The sequence below is a fragment of the Polypterus senegalus genome, chromosome 11 (assembly GCF_016835505.1).
Source record: "Polypterus senegalus isolate Bchr_013 chromosome 11, ASM1683550v1, whole genome shotgun sequence".
Taxonomy (NCBI): Eukaryota; Metazoa; Chordata; class Cladistia; order Polypteriformes; family Polypteridae; genus Polypterus; species Polypterus senegalus.
This window is the reverse complement of record NC_053164.1, coordinates 77,064,183-77,091,895: the sequence shown is the minus strand read 5'-3', so window position 1 is coordinate 77,091,895 and position 27,713 is coordinate 77,064,183. Positions and strand designations below refer to the sequence as shown.

Genomic DNA, 27,713 nt, shown 5'->3' with positions numbered 1-27,713 from the left:
GAGCCAGCAACTGAAGCTACTCTATTAAAGGAGCAAGAAAAGAGTATTGTTTTTCCCTGAAATGGAAGCTTATTCTAAAATGTTTTATTAAATTTGAATTGACAATGGAATGTGTTTCTAATTAAAATCAAACATTTAAAGGAAATGTTACACAATATTTTCGCCGAACTTCATGGGTCTCTATTAGCATATGTGACACTTTAAAACAGTTGGTCCAATAGTTTAAAATCTGTATTAGTATTTGTGTGTGTGTGTGTGTTTTTTGTTTTTTTTATATAACGTAGTGAAACTAATTGTTTTCATTTCTTATAAATTTATTTTGCAGGAGAATGAAGTAGATGCAATTCATCCTGGCTATGGCTTCCTGTCTGAGAGGTCTGACTTTGCACAGGCATGTATGGATGCTGGTGTGCGTTTTATTGGTCCATCTCCAGAGGTGGTGAAAAATATGGGTGACAAAGTAGAAGCAAGAGCAATAGCTATTAATGCAGGTACTATATGGGAAGGGAAAACTGTCATTTGAATAACTTGTACAAAAAAATGACTCTTATACTCTAGTCTGAAAAGTTCTATTCTTAAAATGTACTTCCAGTTTTTGTAGGTTTGTTTACAAAATTTATCCAGGAATGTTCAATGAACCCTGGCTAACTGCAACAATTCTTTTGTTTTGTTTGTGTGTTTTCTCTTCTGCAGTTATTACACGGAGACGTACTTGCTCAGCTTTCTTTATTTACACTCCTCATACATCTTGAAAGTTGGTTATCCCACTACTGCAATGTATTTGGCAAGGCTGTTTTTGCTACCCTTATTGATGACATAAGGTTTATTACTTAGTTACAGGAATATATTGAGTTGATGCTTTTATTTTCTGCTCATGGAATGTTGATAAGGTTTTCCACATATTTCACATTGTTCACAAAATTTTTCCTGTGTATTGTATAATGCCATTTGTGCAAAAGGAAGTCTTCATTGCTTGCTTTTGGCCATCTACTCGATCCTCTGCCAGTCTATACAGTTAACAGACTATGAGTTCTGATACATATGCTCTACCATTGTCTGCTATTTGGAACATAAAGAAATTGATGAGAATAGCTATTTAACCTAACAGCCTGACAATCCCCTAATTGCATTACTTATTTTAAAAAATGTCATCCAGTAAAGTTTTGAAGGTCCATTTAGTACTATCTTCCCCTCTAAATTTTTTTTCTTCATGATTGTGCAGAGAGAGAGAGAGCACTCTTTTGATTTGTACTTGACACACAAGTTTAACATTAATGAATTATTATTATGAATAGTGATGAATCTGACTCGTAACCCTTTCTCATCAGATGCATTTGCAAGCTTTATACTCCACCCCCCCGTATTCAAAGCTAAGGAGGACACCACTCCACTTAATTCAGAAAAAGGTCTTCTGTTGCTTGTTTTCTGTGGTAGCTCTTTTTCACACCCTATGTAGTTTTTCTTGAACTCTCATTTGTTTAAGTTTAATCATTAGCCTTGTATCTTATCAGACACGTTCTTATTGCTCTGTAATGGAATTCAAGCATTTTCGTGAAAAATTATCTTGTCATTTTAAAACCATATTGACATTTATAGTAGTGCACCTTTACTTGACATGTTACTCAATCTTTTCTTAATTGCAGTTCCGTTCATTTATACCACACCTCTACCCACAAACAGTATACCAAAGTTGTGCTCCTTTCAGCTGCTCCCGTTAGGGGTTGCTACAGCGGATCATCTTCTTTCATATCTTTCTGTTCTCTGCATCTTGTTCTGTTACACCCATCACCTGCATGTCCTCTCTCACCACATCCATAAACCTTTGCTTAGGCCTTCCTCTTCCCTTGTAGCTCTATTCTTGGCATCCTTCATCCCAATATACTCGGTATCCCTCCTCAGCACATGTCCAAAGCAACGCAATCTTGCCTCTCTGACTTTGTCTCCCAGCCATCCAACTTGAGCTGACCCTCCTAATGTACTAATTTCTAATCCTATCCATCCACTTCACACCAAGTGCAAATCTTAGCATCTTTAACTCTGCTACCTCCAGCTCTTTCTCCTGCTTTTCTGTCAGTGCTACTGTCTCCAACCCCTATAACATAGCTGGTCTCACTACGGTCAAGTAGACCTTCCCTTTCACTCTTGCTGATACCCGTCTGTCACAAATCACTCCTGGCACTCTTTTCCGCCCTGCCAGCACTCTCTTCACCTCTCTTCCACAATCCCCATTACTCTGTACTGTTGATATTTAAACTCCTCCACCTTTGCCAACTCTACTCCCTGTATCCTCACCATTCCACTGACCTCCCTCTCATTTACACACATGTATTCTGTCTTGTCCCTACTAACCTTCATTCCTCTCCTCTCAAGCATATCTCCACCTCTCCAGGGTCTCCTCAACCTGCTCCCTACTATCGCTACAGATCACAATGTCATCAGCAAACATCATAGTCCATGGGTACTCCTGTCTAATCTTGTCTGTCAACCTGTCCATCACCATTGCAAATAAGAAAGGGCTCATAGCTGATCCCTGATGTAATCCCATCTCCAACTTGAATGCATCCGACACTCCTACCGTAGACCTCACCACTGCCACACTTCCCTCGTACATATCCTGTACAACTCTTATGCACTTCTCTGCCACTCCTGACTTCCTTATACAATACCACAGCTCCCCTCGAGGCACCCTGTCATAGGCTTTCTCCAGGTCCACACAGATGCAATGCAACTCATTCTGGCCTTCTCCAAACTTCTCCATCAACATCCTCAGAGCAAACATTGCATCTGTGGTGCTCTTTCTGGGAATGAAACCATACTGCTGCTCACTAATCATCACCTTACTTCTTAACCTAGCTTCCGCTACTCTTTCCCTTAACTTCATGCTGTGGCTCATCAATTTTATTCCTCTGTAGTTACTATAGTTCTGCACATCCCCCTTATTCTTAAATATCGGCACCAGTACACTTTTTTTCTCCACTCCTTGGGCATCCTCTCACTTTCCAAGATTCCATTAAACAATCTGCTTAAAAACTCCACTGCCATCTCTCCTAAATACTTCCATAGGTATGTCATCTGGACCAACGGCCTTTCCATTTTTCATCCTCTTCAAAGCTGTCCTTGGTTCCTCCTTGCTAATCCGTTGCACTTCCTGATTCACTATCTCCATCATTCAACCCCTCTCTCTCGTTCTTTCCATTCATCAGCCTCTCAAAGTACTCTTTCCATCTGTTTAACACACTGTCCTCGCTTGCGAGTACATTTCCATTTTTATCCTTTATCACCCTAACCTGCTGCACATCTTTCCAAGCTTGGTCCCTCTTTCTAGCCAATCGGTACAGGTCCTTTTCTCCTTCCTTAGTGTCCAACCTGTCCTACAACTCATCCATGAGCCTTTTCTTTAGCCTTCGCCACCTCTCTCTTCACCTTGCGCCTTATCCCCTTGTACTCTTGTCTACTTTCTGCATCTCTCTGACTATCCCACTTCTTCTTTGCCATCCTTTCTCTGTATACTCTCCTGTATTTCCTCATTCCACCACCCGCTTTCCTTTTCTTCCTTCCTCTTTCCAGATGTCACGCCAAGCACCCTTCTTGCTGTCACCCTTACTACATCTGTTGTAGTTTCCCAGCTGTCTGGTAACTCTTCACTGCCACCCAGTGCCTGTCTCACCACCTTGCAGTCTTCCTTTTTCAGCTTCACCATTTGATCCTTGGCTGTGCCCTCACTCTCTTCCTCTTCTTGATCTCCAATGTCATCCTACAGACTACCATCCTAGGCTGCTTAACTACACTTTCCCCTGCCACCATTTTGCAGTCTTCAGTCTCCTTCAGATCAACTCTTCTGCATAGGATGTAATCTACCTGTGTGCATCTTCCTCCATTCTTGTACATAACCCTATGTTCCTCCCTCTTCTTAAAATATGTATTCACCACAGCCATGTCCATCCTTTTGTCAAAATCCACTATCCTCTTACCTTCATTCCTCTCCTTGACACCATACCTACCCATCACCTCCTCGTCTCCACTGTTCTCTTCACCAACGTGCCCATTGAAATCTGCTCCAATCACCACTTTTTGTCCCATGGGTACAACTGTTCCTCACTTCATCCAACTCACTCTAAAAATCTTCTTTCTCACCCATTTCACACCCAACTTGCAGTGCATATGCACTAACAACATTCATCATCATCACACCTCCAATTTCCAGCTTCATAATCATTACACTTTCTGACACTCTTCACCTCCAAAACACTCTTGACATACTGTTCCTTCGGAATAACTCCTACACCATTTCTCCTCCCACACCATAATAGAACAATTTGAATCCACCTGGCCTTACTCCCCTTCCATTTAGCCTCTTGCACACACAATATATCAACCTTCCTTCTCTCCATCATATCTAACTGTCTCCCCTTATCAGTCATACTGCCATCATTCAAAGTTCCTACCCTCAGTTCCACTCTAACTTCTTCCTTCTTTCCTCCTGCCTCCAGACATGTCTTCCCAACCCCCTTCTCCTTCAGCCAACAGTAGCCCAATTTCTGCCAACACCCTGTTGGCTAACAGTACTGGTGGCAGTCGTAGTTAACCTGGGGCTAGACCGATCTGGTATGGAAATTTGTATTGTTGTCTGCATATTAATTTGGCAATATTTTTACACTGGATGCCCTCCCTGATGTAACCCTCCCCATTTATCGGGTCTTGGGACTGGCATGAAGAAACACACTGGTTTGTGCATCCCCTTTGGCCGGGTTAACAGTATTCCAAAGTTACAGGTGTTAAATGGCATTAATTTAAAGTCTAAAATGCTTTACAAATGTGTTCCTGTGAACATCTAGCTTTATTTTTGTTTAATGCTTTAATCTCTTATATACATATATGTGTGTGTGTGTGTGTATATATGTGTATATATATATTTTCCCCCAGTACATTCTCCCCTTCCTGCTCCTGCTTGAAGTCTACTTGTCCCAGCTCTTGGAAAATAAACGTTGTAGTTTTGCTAAATAAAAAAATTGTATACTCCTGTGCTAAAATACAAAGCTGCAATACATGTTTAACATGAATAACTTTAGATATTACCTGGTTGCACATGCAAAGCAAACAGTTTTAAGGCATTTTCCACTACTGCACAAATGTGGAAATCCTGAACTATATTTTATTAATGAAATTATATTTTAGCTCAACAAATTCACAAGCAAGAAGTGCGCAATGCAATCTCGGTAATCACCAACACGAACGGAGATAAAATCGTCGAACACAAAAATATAATGCACACTTTCAGAGACTACTATAAATCCCTATATACTACTGAGTTTAAAAGACAATACACACTCAAATACATTTCTAGATACATTACAGATACCACAAATAGACACTTTTAGTGCGGAGGAACTTGATAAACCTCTGGCGTTATCAGAATTACTAGATGCTATAAAGTCACTCCAAGGCGGGAAAGCAGCAGGCCCTGATGGCTACCCTGCAGAATTTTACAAGAAATTCTCTGCTCAGCTAGCTCCCCTCCTATTAGCAACATTTACAGAAGCCAGAGATAACCAATCTCTTCCACAAACCTTTCGCCAAGCACTAATCACTGTTTTTCCAAAACAAAATAAGGACTTATTACAATGTGCATCATACAGACCAATTTCACTTCTGAATAACGACGTTAAAATACTCTCTAAAATCTTAGCCAGAAGGATGGAGAAAGTGCTCCCCTTGGTAATATCACAAGACCAAACTGGATTTATTAGGGGCCGCACTTATCTTCAAATCTTCGACGCCTGTTTAATGTAATATACTCACCAACTAAATCAAACACCCCAGAAATATTATTATCATTGGATGCAGAAAAAGCATTCGACATGATTGAATGGAAATACCTTTTTACTACATTGGAGAAGTTTGGGTTTGGCCCAAACATTTGTGCATGGATTAAATTACTGTATACTAACCCAGAAGCTTCAGTTTGCATCATACATTTAGCTCAGACTACTTTAAACTAGAGCGTGGCACTAGACAAGGATGCCCTTGTCACGCTGCTGTTTGCAATTGCCATTGAACCACTGGCAATACATTGTCGAAATACTGATCAGATAAAGGGGATTAGCAGAGAAGGACTGGAACAGAAAATCTCATTATATGCAGATGACATGGTACTGTATATATCAGACCCAGAAAATTCTGTGCCTGCAGTCTTAGCAGCACTCACAGAATTTCAAAAGATCTCTGGTCTCAGAATTAATCTGAATAAAAGTGTACTCTTTCCAGTGAATTCTCAAGCATATAATATTAGATTAGACACCCTACCTTTTATCATTGCAGAACAGTTTAAATACCTCGGGGTAAACATCACAAGTAAACATAAAGCTCTTTATCAACAAAATTTCGCCGTCTGCATGGAAAAAATTAAACAACACTTGCATAGAAGGTCAACCCTTCATCTCACACTAGCTGGAAGAATTAACACTGTTAAGATGAATATTCTTCCTAAACTCCTTTTTTATTTCAAAACATCCCAATATACATTAATAAATCATTCTTTAGGCAATTAGATTCAACAATAACCTCATTTATTTGGAATTCAAAACATCCACGCATCAAAAGAGCGACCCTACAAAGACAAAAGGCAGAAGTCATGGCTCTACCTAACTTCCAGTTTTATTACTGGGCAGCAAATATACAGGCGATAAGAACCTGGACACAAATAGAAGAACATACACAGGCTTGGACCACAATAGAAGTAAAATCCTGCAGTACTTCTTTGTATTCCCTGCTCCAATAAACACACGCTATCGGCAATATACAAATAACCCAATTGTGCTCCACTCACTTAGAATCTGGAACCAATGTAGAAAGCATTTTAAGACGGAGAAGCTTCTATCTGTGGCACCTCTGCAAGAGAACCACCTCTTTCAACCTTCACAAACATATGCAGTTTTAATATCTGGAAAAATTTGGAATTAACTTGCTTAGAGATCTTTATATAGACAACGTCTTTGCATCCTATGAACAATTACATTCCAAATTTAACATTCCAGCTACACATTTCTTTCACTATCTTCAAATCAGGAACTTTGTTAAACAGAACCTTCCAGATTTTCCTCATCTTGCACCCTCATCCATGCTGGAAAAATATTGCTCAATCTCAAGGACTTAGACTCCATCTCTACAATATATAAAATCATTTTACAATCCCTCCCTTTCAAAGATCCAAGAGGACACTGGGAAAAAGATCTCAATTAATATATCAGAAAAGGAGTGGAAAGTAGCAATGCAGAGAATTCACTCGAGCTCCATATGCGCAAAGCATACAATTATACAACTTAAAATTATATATCGAGCACATCTGTCTTGACTAAAACTCTCAAAATGTATCCAGGGCATGATCCAACCTGTGAATGCTGCAAATTAGTTCCAGCCTCACTAGGTCACATGTTCTGGGCCTGCACCCAATTAACATTATTCTGGACGAAAATTTTTAATTACCTCTCAGATAGCCTTGGACTCGCAATCCCTCCTAACCCATTAACAGCTGTGTTTGGGGTTCTTCCAGAGGGGCTTAAAGTGGAGAAAGACAAACAAATTGTGATTGCATTCACTACACTTTGGCACGCAGACTTATTCTGATAAACTGGAAGAACCCAAACTCTCCTCTTTTAAGTCAGTGGGAAACTGATGTGTTATATTATTTGAAATTGGAAAAATCAAATACTCAGTTAGAGGATCCGTACAGACTTTTTTCAAAACATGGCAGGATCTAATCAGTAATATTTTAAAATAAGTTCATGAAGCATAGAGAATTTATTTATTTAGGTATGTTTAAAAGCTGTAAAATTTTTATGCCGTTTGGCTTGCTCTCTCTCTCTCTCAAGGGTGGGGATCGATCTGTTCTTAACTCTATTTTTCTTTTTGTAAAAACTTGATTGCTTTGTATGGAGTGTAATAAAATTAATAAAAAAAAAAAAGAAATTTGGTTCATTTTAGGCTTTATTAGTGAAATGCAGGTATAGTTTCTTTCTGGTCAGCATCAAATGCACAAAAAAGCCAGTCCTCTGATCACAAAAGTTTGATTGGATTTTTTGTTTTGCACTTGATAACCCAAAAAATATTCTCTAATGCTTCCACTGATTGCAAAACTTCATAATGTTCAATGTAACAGATTAATTCTAAGTAATATCGCCATAGAGTTTTCAAGAATCCCACTCTAGATGGTGCCTCTTTTTAGTTTTAGTGCTACCCTCAAATACTTAAACTTCTACCCAACTGCATTAGTTGTAGGGGAAAGTAAATCTGTCCAACCAAAAAACAAAATTGTCAAAGTAATGCACTCTATTGTTACAAAAACTGTATTAGGTTTAAGTTGGACATTTTGATATTCATAAATATATTTGTACAAAGATGTAAGCAAGAACAAAAGATTTTCAATAAATGACATCAACAGTAAAGTTATTTACTCCAAGTGTAGGTTTAAGTTGGCCAAAATAATGATGAATTGTGATCATGAAAAAGTAATACATTCCATTTCATGTTGGTTATTTGAAAAATATTTAAACATGTTCACTATTTAGTGTGTAATGTTTAGTATACATCTATCTTAGTGTTTTTTTTTTTTTTTTTGGAGGCATGTGCATTTTAAACCCTGCATTTTCAGTGTTTTTAAACTAAAGGGTGAAATGATAAAGCTGTTTTATTTTTAAATAATGATAGCTGGAGTATACTCTGCGGTGCCAATATAGTGAAGTTATGTTCTGAGTGAAAATAAACTAAAAAAAATTGGAGATTTCACTGTTACGCTTTGGTTTCATCTTGTATGTATGTGTGTTTATTTTTTATTAGCCAGTCGTTGCACCATAGTTGTATTTACATATTTGGCTGACATTTTTAACCAAGGCAAATTGTAACCAAATGTATCAAATCTTGTATTTCTTTTGGTTTTTCAATTAATGCACTAGCAGGTCAAGTGACTTGCACATGATCACACAGTGTCAGTAGTGGGATTTGAACCCACAATGTGTGCTTTCTTCTAACAAGGCAAGTTGTTACCTGGTTACCTGTTTTCTCTGTTCTCTGCCCAGCTCTCTCTGTATTCATTAGTTCCTAAACATTTCTATGCTAACTCCACTTGGATGTCTCCTGCTATATTGAACAAGAGCACTGCATGTATATAGGCAACTCCTCCCCACCAGGAAGGTTAACTGTGGTGTTTAGTTAGATGTCTATTTGTAGGGAAAATGTGGCTCAGAGGTTGTGTGTGTGTTTGTGTGGCATTAAGCACTTGACTTAGTTTGTTTTTTTTTTTTTTTTAAAAACAAAAAATACTTTCTTTTCGTCTCCTTAGGAGTTCCAGTGGTCCCAGGAACGGATTCTCCAATTTCTTGTCTCCAGGAGGCTCAAGAGTTTTCCAATACTTATGGATTCCCCATCATCTTTAAGGCAGCTTATGGTGGTGGTGGGCGTGGCATGCGTGTGGTGCGTAGCTATGAAGAGTTGGAAGAGAATTACCAGAGAGCTTATTCAGAGGCTCTAGCTGCTTTTGGCAATGGAGCCTTGTTTGTAGAAAAGTTTATTGAGAAACCAAGGCATATTGAAGTACAGATTTTAGGTAAGTACCAATTGTAACTTGGGACTATAGTATTTAAGGAGTGTGTATTGAAAATGCAGCTCTTCCATGGTCTAGCTGTTATTGTATGCCAGGTTATTTTTTGCCACTTGCTTCCATAAGTGATTCAGTAATTGAAGATCAGGGTAAGTTGTGTGGTGGTGTTTTCTTGTAAAGGTGGGTTTCTGTCTGCTTCAATCACTTGTAATTGCTGCAGAAGTCCTAATATTGCTCTGAGGGGGTGCGGGGGAATTCCTGTTATAATTATTAATGTGTAGAATGAGCTGTATTTTTTTTTTTTTTTCCCCCCCATTAGGTGATAAATTTGGGAATGTAATTCACTTGTATGAAAGAGACTGCTCCATTCAGCGACGCCATCAAAAAGTCGTAGAAATTGCTCCTGCTGCACAGCTTGACCCCCACCTAAGAGATCGGTTGACTGCAGATTCTGTTAAACTTGCCAAGCAGGTATGTTAAAGCCCCACTGCATTTTCTTCCTTTCATGTGCATATCTAGTTTTGTACCATTTCCCCCACTGCACGGCGTCCCAGGACTGACTCAGTCATGCACTTTGCAGATGATACATACTTTTGCTTAATTGTGAAAATGAGTGCACACAGCTAGTAAGTAACAAAATTAAGCTAGATCTCCTTTGTATGGGGGGAAGAAACTTCACTACAACAGGCTTTATTGCAGCTCAGCTGTCACCCTCTTATTTTATAGACCCAAAAAAGTTTTTAAACCTTAATGTACCAGAAAAGTTATAAAACAAACACCACTAGTGGATGTTTAGAAATTGAAGGGTTTATTTTCAAATAATCAAAAATACAAAGAGATGCTCTCAAGAGCAGTCAAGAGGCACAATAGGAAAGCAAGTCCCAACATACCAATCCAGCAACGGGATGCAATGAACAGCATAAATATCAAAACTGGCCCAAAAATAAGGACATGACAATACTCCCAATCAAATATGCCAAATAACGTCAATGATAATTCTGCCGAGGCTGCTTCTGTGACAGAATGTATCATCAGGGGTAGCAGTGTTAAAGTGGCCCCGCCTTTAGGGGAGCTATCTGCAAAGCACAAGAAACATTACTGCATTTAAAGACGGTGTGCATAATTAACCAATAAACAAAATTGCCAAATATCAAATATGAGAATTTAAAAAAGACAAACTACACAAATGCATGATACATACAGTTGTGCTTGAAAGTTTATGAACCCTTTAGAATTTTGTATATTTCTGCATAAATATGACCTAAAACATCAGATTTTCACTCAAGTCCTAAAAGTAGATAAAGAGAAACCAGTTAAACAAATGAGACAAAAAATATTATACTTGGTCATTTATTTATTAAGGAAAACGATTGAATATTATGTATTTGAGTGGCAAAAGTATGTGAACCTATAGGATTAGCCATTAGTTTGAAGGCGAAATTAGTCGGGTATCAACTGTGTGCTCACGTCAAAATTTCTTCAGCACATCTGGAGTGTCTTATGACATGTTTTTTAGAAAATGTGGTCCACAAAAGCCGTTGGTGGGTGGGCTGCTGCCTCTATTAGATGTGTTCTTTTTAGTTCATAGCACTTGGGTTACTTTTATTCTTTGATATAACCCTTCAGTAACCTCTTGGCTTTCCAGTAGAAGGACACAGTATTTGAACTGGCAATTGCTTTCAGAAGTACTAGTAAGATTTTGTGTGTAACTTTTATCATACTAAACCCCCATATTTCAATATTTGCCCTTTTATAAAAGGAATGACTAATCAGAGGGGGAAAAAAATACCTACTGCGTTTTTCTTGAGCATTCCTGCAGTTCTGAATAAGAGTGTCTGTACATTACAGTATGTACAATTTCTGTGATGTACAGTATGTATTTGTAGGCTTAAGAATTATTGACTTACAAGACCGTTTCATAGTCCATGAATTTCCAGCTCAAATGTTCCTAAAAATTGACAATGTTTTTGTCTTTAACTTTTAACCAACTGTATAAACATAAATTCAAATTCTGTTCTGTAAGACAAATATAAAGTTCTTGATATTATCAGATTTCTTGTATTTTGATAGCGTCGCTCTTCTTACTGAAAGAAAACAAGGAAACGTATTGTTGAATACTAAGTACCATATTAGTTTCCCCTGGTTATAAGGCGTTTGTGCTCCAAGTTTCCAGCTTGTGCAGTTTCCTACACTTCCTTGAGGTTATCATTAGGGCAGGGGTCTCTGACTATATAAAATGTATTGTGCTGTTTCACTGAAGAACTTTGTTAAACCATTTCTCAGCGTTGTATGGGGCATTGTTAAATAAATGTAATATTTGCTTAGTTTGAAATTTTGGTGGTAACAGGTTTTCTTTGGTTGTGAATTGCTTATGTTTTCATTCACTTAGTCTGGCTTCAAAATTTATTTGTACCTCATTTTCATGCAACTACATTGTTTTGCTTATGGTAGCCACAAGAGGTCAGTATTTAGTGAGGCCTTGATACTCTGCTTTGTGGGGAAATCATACCTTTTTGATTTATTGTTTCAACTCTTATTCTTAAACCTGCAGTGAGAACTGCTCTGTTTACTGCTGAATATATTCTTTGGAATGCAGCTTTTCTGTTTTGAGGTGTGCTTAGTTTCTCCATGTGTAGCTGGATATCAAATATTGTATACATTCTTGTGTATTTTATCTTAATTTCAAATTTGTTTCTACTTTTTAAATCTTTTTTAAAATTTATCATTCACAAATGTGTGTTAGATGAATACTTGTGTCACTATTGTAAAGGCTAAAGTATGTTTCATGCCAAAAGATTCAATAGTACTAATTATGGGAATAAAAAAAAAACTAAGCAGTTTACAAAAAAAAAAAACTAATCATTGTTTTATTTTATTGGTACCAGCACAATAGTCACCTTGCTGTGTGGGTGTTTTTTTTATTTATTAATTTAATTTTTTTTAAGATTACTTTTAGATTAGATATATAAATTACAAGGGGTAATTTTGATGCATTCACCAGCAGAAACATTTCAAAACAAGGATACAGATACATAGGGGAGATGTATTTAATTGATGATATACCAATCCAATAAAAAATGCATGTATATCGTGCACATATATTATCAGTTTGTTTGGAACGTCCGGTGGAAGCATTTTTGTGTGCTTGACAGCAGTGGGTACAGTAGTACAGCAGTAGAGGAGGTGCTGGATTGAGCTTGTTGCTAAAAGTGCTACAAGAGCTGCTCCTGGAGGGGATGGAGGAGATTTTTCATGGTATGATTCAATTTTGCCGCCATCCTTTTTCTTCAACAGCTTCCATTGTGTCCAGGGTTATCTCATGATGGAGCAGGCCTTCCTAATAAGTTTATTCCAGCCTTCTTCATCTTTTGAACTCCAGTTGCTTCCCCAGGATACTGCAGCATAGAACAACACACTGGCTACTACTGACTGATTGGTTTTTATGTGTGCAGCAAGTACTGGAGATATTCAGAGTCTCCTTCGGAAATAGTCTGCTCTGGCCATGTTTGTACAGCGCCACTGTGTTAGACCAGTCCAGTTTGTTTATGCAAACTCCCCAGGTACTTGTAGCTCTGCAGCAGTTCCATTTCCTTCCCCTGGATTGTGACTGGTCTTAGGAGCTCTTTAACATGCCAGAAGTCCACCGCCAGTTTTTGTCTTGCGGATATTGATTTGCAGTACCACAAGACACCCGTCCACAATATTCCTGTACTCTGACTGGTCTCCATTATTAATGGATCCTTTGATAGAGGAGGAGACAGGACAGTTCCTTGTGGTACTCTAATATTGCATTCTACCATTTCTGATGCACTGTCCCTGAGCCTCTTAAACTGTTGTCTGTTGGTTTATGGGAGGGTGCGTCTGGAGGGGCAGCATCAAGATACAAAGCTTTGAGCTTTTTCCCCAGTCAGTAGTGCATTGCTGTAATTTTAATTTAAAATCCCTGTTAATTTTTCTAATTACTATAGAAGCTGTTTCATTTTAATTTATGTATGCTGTCTGTGTAGTAGATTGCCATAGATTGTGTGAACTATGACTTTTCTGTCCTGAGATTAGTACCCACCATTAACTGGTTTTTTGACATATTGAGGTTGTATAAGTTTTGTCATTCAAACGCAGGAAATCTCCTTGATTGGTCAAAAATGTATCGGTGGTTTGTTTGTCTGTGTTGTACACACTTGTTTAATCCCTTTTTCTAACTTCCAACTCTCTTTCACTGTCTGCTGCCAGAAGTGAAAACTCTGTCATTGCTGTTCTGTTGTATAACCTGGGACTCTTGAGTCTTTGTCACACAGATGAAGAAAGCCAAATGTACTTGGTGGTCATAATGTCATGAACAGTAAGAGCAATGCAGATTATCACCTGACTTTGTGCCAATGTAAATGTTAAACTGAGAATTTGTTTTTCTTCTGTATATGCTACTCATCTTTTACTTAGATCAGCTGAAGTTATTTACGAAATATGTAGTATCTTGTACATGACATCCCAACTAAGAGAATTGTTGAATTAGGTTTGGAATATATTAAAATATATAAGTCTTATCACACCACTTCATTACCCTTTTTTAAATTTCAAGACATTGGTTATTTTATGTAAATGTGGTAAGTGCAGATGGCAGCAACCACATCCTTTGTTACTTCTGCTCGGATAGGTGTAGCATAACTTATGTCAGTAATTGTAATGATGCAAAATTGAGTGAAGGATCTTGAGTTATTTAATAGTTAATTTTTATATTGCTGATATGTGGACTCAGCATTGTACAAAAAAGTCAATTTATAAAACCTGCTTCATTCCATAACGTGCAGAATATTTGTCTTTTAAACATTCCAAACTTAAAGCCTCAAAATATTTTCAGAAACACACTTGCATCACATTACTGTATCCTAAAATAAGGAGAAGTTTTAACAACCATGTCCAGCGGAGTGGTGGCTCTGAGGCTAGGGATCTGTACTGGCAATCAGAAGGTTGCCAGTTCGAATCCCGTAAATGTCAAAAAACTGGACTCTGTTCTGTTGGGCCCTTGAGCAAGGCCCATAACCTGCAATTGCTGAGCGCTTTAAGTAGCGAGAAAAGCACTATATAAATGCAAAGAATTATGTCCAACACAGCTCATTAGTCACTGTTGACCTGATATTTTTCCTAAAGTTAGGTGATTTGAAGGTTCTGAAAATACTAATATCAAATAGTAACATATTCCAGCTATGAGTGAAACACTTCCTTGTTTGAAATTTAGCTATATGCAGCGTACACTGCAGACCAGTTTTAGGATTGATGTGTGAAAAGTACTCAAATATTTTCAAGAACTTTTTTGGCCATTGTTTGCTCAGAATATTAGAGATACATGCCTCCACTCCTCAAAACACCAATGGCAAATTGTAAACATGCTGTGTTAAGGCAAAAAGGATGGAATGTGCGCAGGCTTTATTCCTGCTTAAGCTGTTGGAGGGTGGAAGCAAAGCTGTACTTTAACTGTCTGCAAGAAGTACAGTTTGTAAAGTGACACATTTTCATAAATATGTATAGATTTGAACGCCACATTGAAAATACTCTTATGACATTAACTTTAAGATCAATAGAAATACACAAGGCACTATCTGCTTTAAAATTGGTTTGATTTGGTTTCTGAGGACATGCAGTAGAGCAGAGACTTTTACATTACACCAGACTGAAACTAAAATACAATAGTTCTTACATTAATGCAGTTAAAGACTGCAGTAATGTAGTCACTTTTACATTATATACAGTAATGGTGGGTGTCCTTGATTTTAATAAGTCTGTCTGGCATCCACTATAGGTTTTGAATGTGCAGTTCATTATGTTGCATATATTTATTGTAAGGCAGAGATACTAAATAAGAAGGCTGAGCTAATTATGAGCAAGTGCACCTTTGTTTGACTCACTTGTTGGTTCGTCCATTTACTCAATTGTTGTCCTTTAATCTGTTAGCTGCACTGACCTTGATTTAAACACCGAAAAGTTTGAGGGAAAAAAAAAATTAGTACATGTTTCTCATAAAATGTTTGGGGTGTTTTTTTTTTTTTTTTTTTTAAGTTCTGCTTAAAATTCTTCTTTGCCCAAGACAATATCTTGAATATCTTGTATATTGGGGTTCTGGGTTAGGTGATCTGTTGTGGCTTCTGCTACTTCAGGGTAGCAAAAAAAAAAAAACCAATGTTCTCAACATTTTCAGAGATAAGTAAAGCATTAAATCAAGGCTGCACTTTTTTATAAACATGTAATGGAAGGAAGAAAAAACAAAAGCACCCACACACTTTCACAAGAGAGCAGGAGTGATTTGCATTAAGGTGGCTTTTTTTTTTTTTTTTTATAAAATCTATAAATCTCAACGTCCTTGTCTTGGTATTCTACTGTGATGAGTAGTATGAGACAGGTGAATCTTGATGCAAATTTGTCATGTATACATAGTGCAAGGTTAATTTTTGCCCAGAAAATGTTCCAAGGGCTATCAATCTGTTTACCATAAATGGTTAAGGAGTGGCTAGAGCATGTCTTTAGAGTCTATATATAAACTTCATGGCTTGCATCATTTTAGGAGGCAGAAGAAACTATTTCACAATTAACATTTAATTTGTCCAGTTAAGATTACAGTGAAAAGTGAAAGTGCTGTTTGATAGCCAGTATGTAAATATTAAAGACTGATTCCTGATGAAAAAGTTTGAACTTTTTTCAAGGATTAATCTGAAGTAATGATAGAGAAGGTTGCATTATGTGGAAACGGTGAACCAGAAGTGCAGTGGATTAGCAGCAACAACATTTATTTATATAACACATTTTCATACAAAAAAGTAGCTCAAAGTGCTTTACATAATGAAGAAAAGAAAAATAAAAGACAAAATAAGAAATTTTAAAATAAGACAACATTCGTTAACATAGAGAAGGAGTAAGGTCCGATGGCCAGGGTGGACTGAAAAAAACAAAAAAAAAACCCACACGGCTGGAGAAAAAAAAATTAAATCTGCAGGGGTTCCAGGCCACAGGACTGCCCAGCCCCCTCTGGGCATTCTACCTAACATAAATGAAATCGTCCTCTTTGTAGTTAGGGTTCTCATGGAGGAGTCACTTGATGTTGATGGTCATACAGACTTCTGGCTTTTAATCCATCCATCATTGTTGGAACATCACGGTGCTTTGGGTAGACACCGGAAAAGGACACCGGAAAAAGAAACAAAAGAGAGTAGGGGTTAGTACAGATTTTAGAGCCACCATGAATAGTTGTTATAATGAGTTGGATATACAGATTATCTGGATTTTAATTACAGTGAAGTTATGAGAAGGCCATGTAAAAGTAATGGGTTTTCAGCAGTTCTTTAAAGTGCTCCACTGTATTAGCCTGGCGAATTCCTATTGGCAGGCTATTCCAGATTTTAGGTGCATAACAGCAGAAGGCCCGCCTCACCACTTCTTTTAAGTTTTGTTCTTGTAATTCTAAGGAGACACTCATTTGAGGGTCTGAGTTTATGATTTCTAATATAAGGTGTCAGACATTCCGATACATAAGATGGGGTGAGATTATTTAAGGCTTTATACACCACTAGCAAAATACTCGCGCCTCGCAGCGGAGAAGTAGTGTGTTAAAGAAGTAAGGAAAAGGAAACATTTTAATAATAACGTAACATGATTGACATTGTCATGAGTGTTGCTGTCATATATATGCCTGCCTAAATAAGTCACCCTCGCTTTGCTCTTACTTTTTTACCGTTCATTTAATCATGGCTAGTGGCGGAAAAATTATAAAATGAAGGAGGATGGCTTTACCAAAACAATTATTGATGGCGAATCGATTATTCATAAAGCTTGAATTGGTGATCTGTTTTTCTGTGTTAACCTCATATTTTTTCATACTTCTTCTCAAACTAAGGTGGTGCGAGGGTAAAATGAATCGGGATGCGCTGATCAATGTAATCCGTGTACCAGGAAGTCATGCATTGACAAAAGCTCCCCTTTGCTTGTAATGCAAAGTGTGATTAAATGCATTATTTTTTAACGCGTTATGGAGCACATGCATCGAAGCTTTTCGGCTGTGCTTGTGCTAAGAAAAGGAAAGATTTTAAAAATAACGTAACACGATTGTCAATGTGACCTTTTGTAAGTAGTGCCTGGAGGATTCAGTGTGTAGAAACTCTATAGAGACAGCGTGTGTATTAACTTGTGGATTTTTCTGTGAGTATTTGGTGGCAGTCTGACGAAGTTGCTTCGGAAGACAGCGATAGCCGCGGAGCTCAGCTCAGAGCAAAATGAGATGGGAGGGGAGATGATGACGTGACTCCCCCACCCGCCTTAACTGTCAATCCCCCACAAACACAGTCTCGAATTTGCATAAGCACACCCCTTCACCTACAATTTTAACTTAGTTACAAAGTGATCAAAACTCTCGTTTATATCCTGCGTCCTCTGATTAAACTTGTATCCCGCATTACCTGTGTGTATGTGAAACGCCAGCGGTAGCCTGTCTATGAACTTAATTTAAAGTTTAGGTTTACACCGTGCTTTCTTTCCGAGCTGGCAACACTCATGAATATGGTAGTATATGTCACTTGCTCACTTCTTATTGTTTCGCTGCCTTCTCAATTATATAATGCATGTTTTCTTAAGCGCTTTTTGGAGGTCTTCCTGGTTTTCTAAGCCCTGCGTTGACAGTCAGTTCACGTGATTACGTGGGAGGCGTGATGATGTCACACAACTCCGCCCCCCCACGTCATTCCAGCTCAACTCCATTACAGTTAATGGAGAAAAATACCTTCCAGTTATGACCATTAGGCGTAGAATTTCGAAATGAAACCTGCCCAACTTTTGTAAGTAAGCTGTAAGGAATGAGCCTGCCAAATTTCAGCCTTCTACCTACACGGGAAGTTGGAGAATTAGTGATGAGTCAGTGAGTGAGTGAGGGCTTTGCCTTTTATTAGTATAGATAAGCAGAATTTTAAATTCAGTCCTGAATGACACAGGACACTGATGTCAGTGTAGTGACATCAAAACTCGAGAGATGTGCTCAGATTTTCTTTTCCTGGTTAGGATTCTAGCAGCTGCATTCTGTACTAGTTGCAAACGATTTGTCTTTTTTGGGTAATCCTGAGAAGAGTGCGTTACAGTAATCTAGTCGACTGAAAACAAATGCGTGAACTAATTTCTCAGCATCTTTCAATAAGTGGTCTAACTTTAGCTATGTTAAGTGAAAACATGCTGTCCTAGTGATCTGATTAATATGGGATTTTAAAATTTTAGATTAGTTACCCCTAAGCTGCTTACCTCAATCTTGACTTTTAATCCTAATGTATCCAGTTTATTTCTAATAGCCTCATTGTTTCCATTATTGCCAATAACTAAGATTTTAGTTTTCTCTTTATTTAACTTGAGAATGTTACTATTCATCCATTCTGAGATACAAGTCAGACATTGTGTTAGTGAATCAAGAGAATCGGGGTGTTCGGGTGGCAGAGTTAAAGATGTTAAGATTTGCATTGGGTGCGATAAGGATCGGTCAGATTAGGAATGAGCGGGTCAGCTCAGGCTGGGCAGTTTAGAGACAAAACCAGAGAGGCAAGATTGCGTTTGTTTGGACATGTGCAGAGGAGAGATGTTGGGTATATTGGGAGAAGGATACTAGGAGTGGAGCTATCAAACAAGGGAATGGGGCTGGGGGAAGACTCCTAAAAGGAGGCTTATGGATGTGGTGACGAGGGACATGCAGGTGTTGGGTGTGATAGAGCAAGATGCAGACAACGATCAGGTATGGAAATAAATACAATGTGGTGCTAATCTGAAAGAATGAGAGACTCGAAACTTCAGATTTTTATAGCATGCCTTTATTGAGCAAATGTACATACTAAGAGGTTGTACTTCCACATAACATTAACAATATAACACTGCTTAATCTAGGCTCAGGTTGTTCGTTTTTTGTTTTTTTTTTTTTCCTCTCTCTGAAAGTTTACTTTGCATTATTCCTCTTTCACCTGCCCTATAAATTTAAAAGTTAGATACATTTTCTCTGTTAAGTTGTAAAAATGTTTACTCGATCTGAGAGTAATTTCTATGGATTAATCAGTTAGTTAAGATAAGGTGTGCTTAAATCTCATTTAGAAGTTGCTTTTCTCCTTCTTCTCTCTGAATATCTTTTTCATACCAAGGTTGTAATGAATCCATGCTTTGCTATGGCATTTTTAGTTTTTAGATGCATCGTACCATGCACCCTTAACTTGAGTGACTCTGACTCACAAGAAAGGTAATTAACCACATATGCACAAATCTCAAACCATAAACAGTATTAACAAATTAATTTATTCACTCCAAAGCCCCTCCGTCCACTTTATTCAGTAAATCTGCCCAGGTCATTTTAAAGTATTTTTGTTAACATCCATTTCCATGACAATAAAAACTGACGCATTTTACAAGCATCCTTAGTGCATGGCTAAATTTTTAAAATTGAGGTTTTGATTTCCATGTAAATTTTGAAGCTTTTTCATCTCATAAAATTGTTTTAGTGTGCACATGCAAAAAGAGTAGCCCCATAGTTCTTTAGTAATTGGATAGAAATGCATTGTAGTATAGAAGAGGCAAAATGGTTGGTTGGTGACTTGCACGACAGGTTTAACATTGAGGTCCGTAATTTTTCTGGTTGCAGTGTATTTGGATTGTAGTGGTACATAAGTGTATAGTTTTTAAATTTTTATTTTTTTTAATTTTAACATGCTCACAAAAGAATCTAATTGCATTCTGACTATTAAATCAACGTTTGTGGGCTATCCTTGCTACTGTTTGCTGTGTTGCCTGAGACATGTTTCTGAAATTCTATGAATTTTTTTTAAATAGAAATCATTTTGTGCATCCCGTGCAATTTTTGAAGGGTTACTGATGATCCCAGTTTTGATACTTGGATGTGCACTGATTTGTAGTCCATCTAGAAAACCCATGATTTAAAGGATGCCATATGTGCAGTATTCGTGGGGAGGTCATGTTGTATTTGCAAGGAGAACTTCCAGTCCATCAGCTTCAGTTCAAATAGACACTTCAAGCAAGAAGTCTGTTTCAAAGTAAAGTTTAAATTCATCTTCTCCCCCTCTCTCTCCTACTGTAATTAGAAGTTGGAGCTTTTACAACTTATCTGATTTTTCCCTGCTTCAGATGTTGCCTCATGCATTTAGATTTTATGGTAAAACATCACCTGTAAGTACATTGACAGAATTTTGCACCATCCATATTTTGAGAGTTGGACAAATGCCCTATGATTTGCAGGTTACATTTACACTAGTCTTAAACTGCTAATTTAAAGGCAGGATGAAAGTTGTCTTATCAAGTTTCAGAATGTTTAACATTCAACTTTTCATTCTTTTTTTTTATGGTGCATGGTCTCCCCTGGCAGCATGAGAGATTTTGTGGAAGTAGTAGGCCTTCAGTAATTGTACTTGTGATAGAACGAGATTGAATTTCCACAAACTGCATCTTTTCTTTGAGATGGACAGGTTTACTGATAGGTTCTCTTGTGCCCCTTCCAGTCGCTTGTGAGACTGATCTGTGTGAGGCCTGCAGTAGAATCCATCATTAGAACAATTGTGACAATAACTAGCTAATCTGCCTAACCAGTTAGTCCATCCTGTTCACTTAGCTTCTCCAAAATAACATGGAGATTTGAAGGTCTCAAAATCCTTCTCTACCACGCTACTTGGTAATTTTATTCCATACGTCTATGGTTCTTTAAGAGAGGAAAGCTTTTACAACATTTTATGAAATCTACACTTAATTTTCCAACTGTATTCTTATTGAATTTATGTTAATATGACATCTGGGATCCACTATACTATTTCCCTTCATAACTGTAAACAATTGGATCATGTCTCCTCTTATTCTCTGTTTGTCTAAACTGACAAGGTTAAACTCCTTTAGTTTTTCTCCTTATAGTCTCACTCCTCTGGACTTAGTTTTGTATGTTCTTTGACTGCGGTGGTCTGGTGCCCTGCCTGGGGTTTGTTTCCTGCCTTGTGCCCTATGTTGGCTGGGATTGGCTCCAGCAGACCCCCGTGACCCTGTAGTTCGGATATAGTGCGTGGATAATGGATGGATGGATGTTCTATTTGTAATATGGAATGTGAAACTGTACACGGTAATGCTAGTGAGGCCTCACTACTGCATTATATAACTTAAGCACAACCTCCCTTAACTTGTACTCCATACATGGTTATACATAACATCCTGTTGGCCTTTGATTATTTCTGATTCTTCTCATAAAACATTAAGTTTCAAACCTCCCATTGTATTCAAATCTAACTTTCATACTTCCTACATGTTATACCTTGCATTAGTTTACTTTTTACCTTGCATTTCAGGCCATTTAATGCAGAATTTACTTTTGTAGTTGATGAATTGACAAACGTTTTCAATTGAGTCCTGTGCCATATGAAATAGGTAGTCTGCAGTGGAGCAGAGAGTACTGAAAGTGGTAGTAATCAAAAGCAAAATCCTTGTAATTTGATAATCTGTTTATCAGGCTTTCATTTTATATTTAAAGTGTTCACCATAGTCCATACCACTACCCCCAGTCAAAAGAGAAAAGGCCAATTGTCGTTGGATTCATGGTATTAAAAATATAGATTGCAGCAATGATTGCATATAGGCTTATTGCAGACTAAGGAAACCCTGACTATTCTTGTTGCTACTAATCTGTTTCTTGCTGCCCCTTTTAACTTGCTCAGTATTGGCCTTATGTTATACTTTTCATAGTACTGGGCTGCAAGTAAACAGCCAGAAAATTTTAAAGCAAGTTTGAGTGTGAAATACAGCAAGTGGTAGAATTAGTACTTGGCCTGAAATGTCTGTCTGTCTTAATCCTCTTCACTTACAGAAGACAGAGTAGGTTGACATAAAGAGCAAAAGAATGCTGATTGAGGGAAAAACTCCCAGACCACTGCAGAGCAGTTTGTTTGGGAGTAGTGAAAGGTTTCATGCCAAAGTAAAACAATAGATATTGGATGTTTGCTATCCCTGGGTTATGTGCTTTACAGGCAGAAAGCAACTGTGCAAAGTGACCGGTTTTATTTTCTTTAGATTGTTTCTTTTCTTGCAAAAAAAAAAAAAAATTGTTTTGCAAAACCCTTTGCTTTTAAGAGTTGACATCACCCGTCGCCTGTTCATTCTTTCATTAAGGCTACAAAAAGTACTGCTGCTGTAGAAAATGTCCTGCATTTTTTCTGTTCCAGTGGCACTTGCATCTCGCATCATGAAGATCTTTGAGAGGCTGGTCCGGGACTAAGGGTCCTCTTGTGGTAAACCATCTAGATACAATGTAATTTGCTTATCGGGCAAAGACTTGAGTGGAGGAAGAAATTATCTATGTGCTGCACAAGGCTTACTGTCATCTGGACAAATCTGGTAGCACTTGGAGGGTTGTGTTTTTTTTTTTTTTGTTTAAATGTCTCTGGTGCCTTCAATAACTTCCAGTCCTTTCTTTCAAGGTTTAAGCTCGGGTGGAGAACTTTGTTTCTTGGTGAACAAGGAATTGTCTACATCCCTTGGAGCACCAGTCCATCTCTCCATCATGGGACCTATGACCACACTGCCTTTCCTCCTTAGCTTGCTGGTTCATCCTTCCCGATACTGCTTTCATAGGTCTTTTTCTCTCAAATCTTTCTCCACTGTTTCTGTCCTGTGCTCCCCTTTTATACACTGGGGTGGGTTGCAGGTGTGATCTCCTGATTGCCACCCTGGGATATAATGAGACGATCTGACCATCTGCACACACCAACAGGGCAATGCCCGGTCGCCTGATTGCCTCGCACCGACCTGGAGACAAACTCTCTGTTCTGCAGATAGCCTGCCTACACCTGCTCTACTCCCTTGCGCAAGCGCATTAGTTATAAATAAAATAACTATTAAATATGTGCCTTTCAAGGCACACAAGGACAACTTACGGAGCACATTAATAACAGTCACAATATAAAAGTAATAACATTACAGTGCAATTAAACCAGAATAAATACAATAATATAATTTAATTTTAATTTATCTACTAAAATTATCAGACAGAATAAGATAGCTTAAGAACTTGTTTCAAGATGAGATTTAATGGCAGAAATAGTCAATATTACCAGTGTCTTGTGGGAAAGAATTTCAGAGGTGAGGGGCTGAACGAATTAAAGCTCTAAGCACCATGGTCGTCAAGTGAACAGGAGGTATAATAAGATTGATAGAGGAAGAAGATCCTAAGTATACGAGAAGGAATGTAGATGTGAAGATCGGAAAGATAAGAAGTTACCAGATTATGGAGAGTCTTGTAATTAATAAGCAGAATCTTAAGATCCATGCAATATTTAGTAGGGAGCCAGTTAAGCTGCTGAAGGACAGGAGTAATGTGTTCTATGGAAGGGGTTCTGGTAATGAGAACTGCAGCATTCTGAACCAACTGAAGTTTGTAAAGGAGTTTGTGAGGAAAACAAAGGGATGGAATTGTAGTAATCAATGCGAGATGTAACCAGAGCATGAACAAGAATAGCAGTGCTGGTAGGTGAGAGATGGGTGTAAACGGCTGATATAGACAGAAATATGTAAACAGAGTAACATTATGTGCCTCAAATTTTAAGGTACTATCGAGAATAACAGTGAAGCTCTTAATCTGGGAAGAAGAGATTAGAGAATTATTGGTAGTCAATGAAATATCACATTTATCCAAAACAGATTTCGTTCCTACCAGAAAAACCTGTTTTATAACTGTTTTAAGAAAATTCGTAAACAGCTATGATCTAACTTCCTGCAGACAGTCAGAGAGGGTGGAAGAGTGGAATTGGGCCTGGTAGACAGACAGCTGGGTAATCTTACATTTCCTAAAGATATGACCAAGGGGCAGAAGATAAATGAATAATAGAAGGGGACCCAAAACGGAGCCCTGGGGCACACCATTAACAACTGGGTAAACTTCTGATTTTTTTTTTAAAATTGTACAAACTGTGTACAATCTGAGAGAAGATGTAAACCAGAGTGTGTGGCATGCCAATAATATCAATCTGTTTTAATCTCTCAAGAAGCCTTTACTTAAAACTCAACCAGCTGCAGGTCTCTTGTACCACAGGAAGTGGATGCAGAGATTCTATGTAAACACATATTTTACAACTCTGTGATGGCCAGTGTTGATGTGTTGTGGGGTAGGTTTTTGTTTTCTGTAGCATGCTGGGCCAGTAAAATTTCAAGAGTCCTGCAGAATCAATAAGCAAATTAAGAGGCAGGTTCAGTTATGAAATACACTATGGACCCCCGAGAGAATAAACACATCCTCGCTTTGGCCTACTAAAACGGAGTACTTGCAGCTAAAGAATCATTCAACAGAAGTGTGTCAAATGAGTGCTCTCTGCTATTGGGCCAGCAGCACAGTCTGAGAGTCTTCTTTGGTGGCTTTACTTTGGTACAGAGTAGTGACTATTTAAGTGTGAACTGTGACCTATATATGGTGTTTAGTGTGACTTTGAATTGCACATGATAGAAAAGGACTCTGGTATAGGTGAAATATTGTGGGTTTTAAAATATTGAATACATTTTTGAAATCTATTGTCTTACATTTAGAATGTTTTTTTTAATTAATAAATGGCCATTCTTTTGAAATAGAACATTTAGTTTTAATATACTACATTGAACAATTTTTTGGAAAGTTTTTGCTTCTTGATAAAATATTTAACTATAGGCTATACATGCTGAACACCATTTCAGATTGACTGTATCATATTAGGATTTGGAGAAACTAACTTTTTTTGAATTTAGTACAGTGGAACCTCGGGTCACGACCATAATTAGTTACAAAACTCTGGTCGTGAACCGAAGCAATTTCCCCCATAGGATTGTATGTAAATACAATTAAACCGTTCTACACCGTATGAACTGTGTGTAAATATATATTTTTTTTTAAAGATTTTTAAGCACAAATAGTTAATTACACCATAGAATGCACATCATAATAGTAAACTAAATGTAAAAACATTGAATAACATTGAGAAAACCTTGAACAGAGAAAACTAACATTGCAAGAGTTCGTGCTATAGCCTTACAACCCGATCGCTGTAAACACTTTTTTTTTTTTTTTTTTTTTTGACTTTTAAGCACAGATCAAGCAAAAATCTAACTTAATAAACCACCAAGAAAAGTAACATTGCCACAATTCACGCTACGAACTGAAAAATGAACATTTGAAAAATCCGTAATACAAAAACTAACCATATACCCCCAAGAAAACTAACCTTGCATGAATCGAGTTCGGCATGAAGTGAAGAGGAACTGGGTGGAGAGGAGGTTACTGTGCTTAGAAGCCATGGTTAACTGCAACAGCACACAAAATACTGTAGAGCACAAAGAGTTCACAAGTAAAGCACGCATGTCTGCCTGAGAACAATGAACAGGGAGAGGCTGAACACATGCTTAAATACAGTAATTGGCGCGTACGAACTGGAAGGCAAATAGAGCACAGAGTTCACAGCGAAAGCATGCAAGCACACACATCTGACCGAGAACAATGCAACACGTGCGGAAATCATTGGCACGCGCAAAACGAAAGGGAAACTGGCTTGTTCATATACCAAGTGTGAGGTCGTGAACTGAGGCAAAAGTTTCGCGAACTTTTAGGTCGTGTACCGAGACGCTCTTGAACTGAGGTTCCACTATATCTTTTAATTGCTTAGTAATGCTGTGTTGGAGAAATAAGCAGAACACTTCTGGAAAGAAAAGGACTTTATGATGTGCCACCCAGAAAAGACTAGGCATCTAGTGGTACTGGTTTGTATGGTGTTTTCTTTTCTTCATGGCACTATCCACTCTTGCACTTTTATTAAGCATTATTCAAGTAACTGTCTCCTGTCTGTTCTGGTACTCTTAATTGCCTGGTTTTAAAAACAAAAAAAAGTATGCACTGTAGGTAGGGTGGACACTGCCATTGTGTAACAATGTTTTCAGGCTTAGTGGAGACAGGTAAATTAAAAATATTTAATTGTTGGGAGTAATCCACACAATTGAACAGTCCATTGTACAAAGGACAGCTTTGTGAGATCCTTTTGGTGACTCTGAAATACTGAAATTTGTGTACCTAGAAATGGCAAACTCTGTCCCTGTAGTTCAGTTTTTGACAAGCCTAAGTCCCTGACCAGGTCATTTAATTATGACTTATCAGATGATACTCACCAAATGCAAATGGTTCAAAACCTGGTTCACTTTTGTTTTCCATGTGCACTGCGGGTTCTTAGTCTGTCTCATCTAGGCTCCATACCAGTTTTGCAGCACTGATAAACTGTTGTCATGCGACACTGTCCTCTCATGGCTGAAAGTAGATAGATATTATTTTTAGTAGTGAAGCCATAGACTTTAAAAAAAATTTTATGAAGCAGTCCATTGAAATCGAGTAACTACTACTGATTGTAGTAGTAGTATTGTCACTTGTACAGAGTGCGGTGAAATTCTTTCATGCATGTCTGACTTGTATGCATGCTTGGGAGTTATTCTAGCTAGTATTTCTGTAGCTGACATGGCGCATTAGGGGGAAAAAAAGCAAACTACCAAGCGATTAATGAAGCTTTTTTTCTCTCATAGTCTTGTAAAACATCTCTCTGGATTTTAGTGAAAATCACAAAAATTAAAGCAGTTGTTTAGCTATCTGTCATTCGGCACACTTCTCATTGCCTCTTAATTCTTATCCACTGTAAAATATAGGAGACTCCTAGCATTGGGTATATGAAATATTTTGATCTGATAAGCTTGATTGGTAGCCATCAAAGGGAATGATGGTATATTTATAAATTGGCTTCCTTTTTAGGGAGGATACAAGTTGCAATCAAAGTTTCATAATGAGAAAAATGCAGAGGTAGATGTTGGATGCTGACGAAGTTAACTAGCTAATTTTGTTTCTTGTTGATTGTATAAACAGTACCTCAAGTCCATCAGAAAAAGGTGAAGTGCGAGTGAGTTAAATTATGCTTAACTGCACTGTTCACAACATGTACTGTACATATTTTAAGATGGGAAGTAATCATCTAGCCTGCGTAATTTTCTAAAACCCTAAAGTGCAACACTACATATTTCCGGGTTGTCGCAACTTTTCTCTGTCAAATATGAAATACAAATCTAAAGTCCTCTTTTGTTTTTA

General features: G+C 37.8%; 1 protein-coding gene across 4 annotated transcripts in view; it reads left to right on the top strand.

The window, feature by feature from the left end:
• Positions 1-27,713, top strand: part of pcxa (pyruvate carboxylase a) — a 596,757-nt gene that overhangs the window by 61,251 nt on the left and 507,793 nt on the right. For all 4 annotated transcript variants that reach the window (XM_039769066.1, XM_039769065.1, XM_039769063.1 and 1 more), the window contains exons 4-6: positions 326-491; positions 9,335-9,598; positions 9,912-10,063. In XM_039769066.1, coding sequence (XP_039625000.1) covers positions 326-491; positions 9,335-9,598; positions 9,912-10,063 — 582 coding nt within the window. The remainder of the gene's footprint in view (positions 1-325; positions 492-9,334; positions 9,599-9,911; positions 10,064-27,713) is intronic.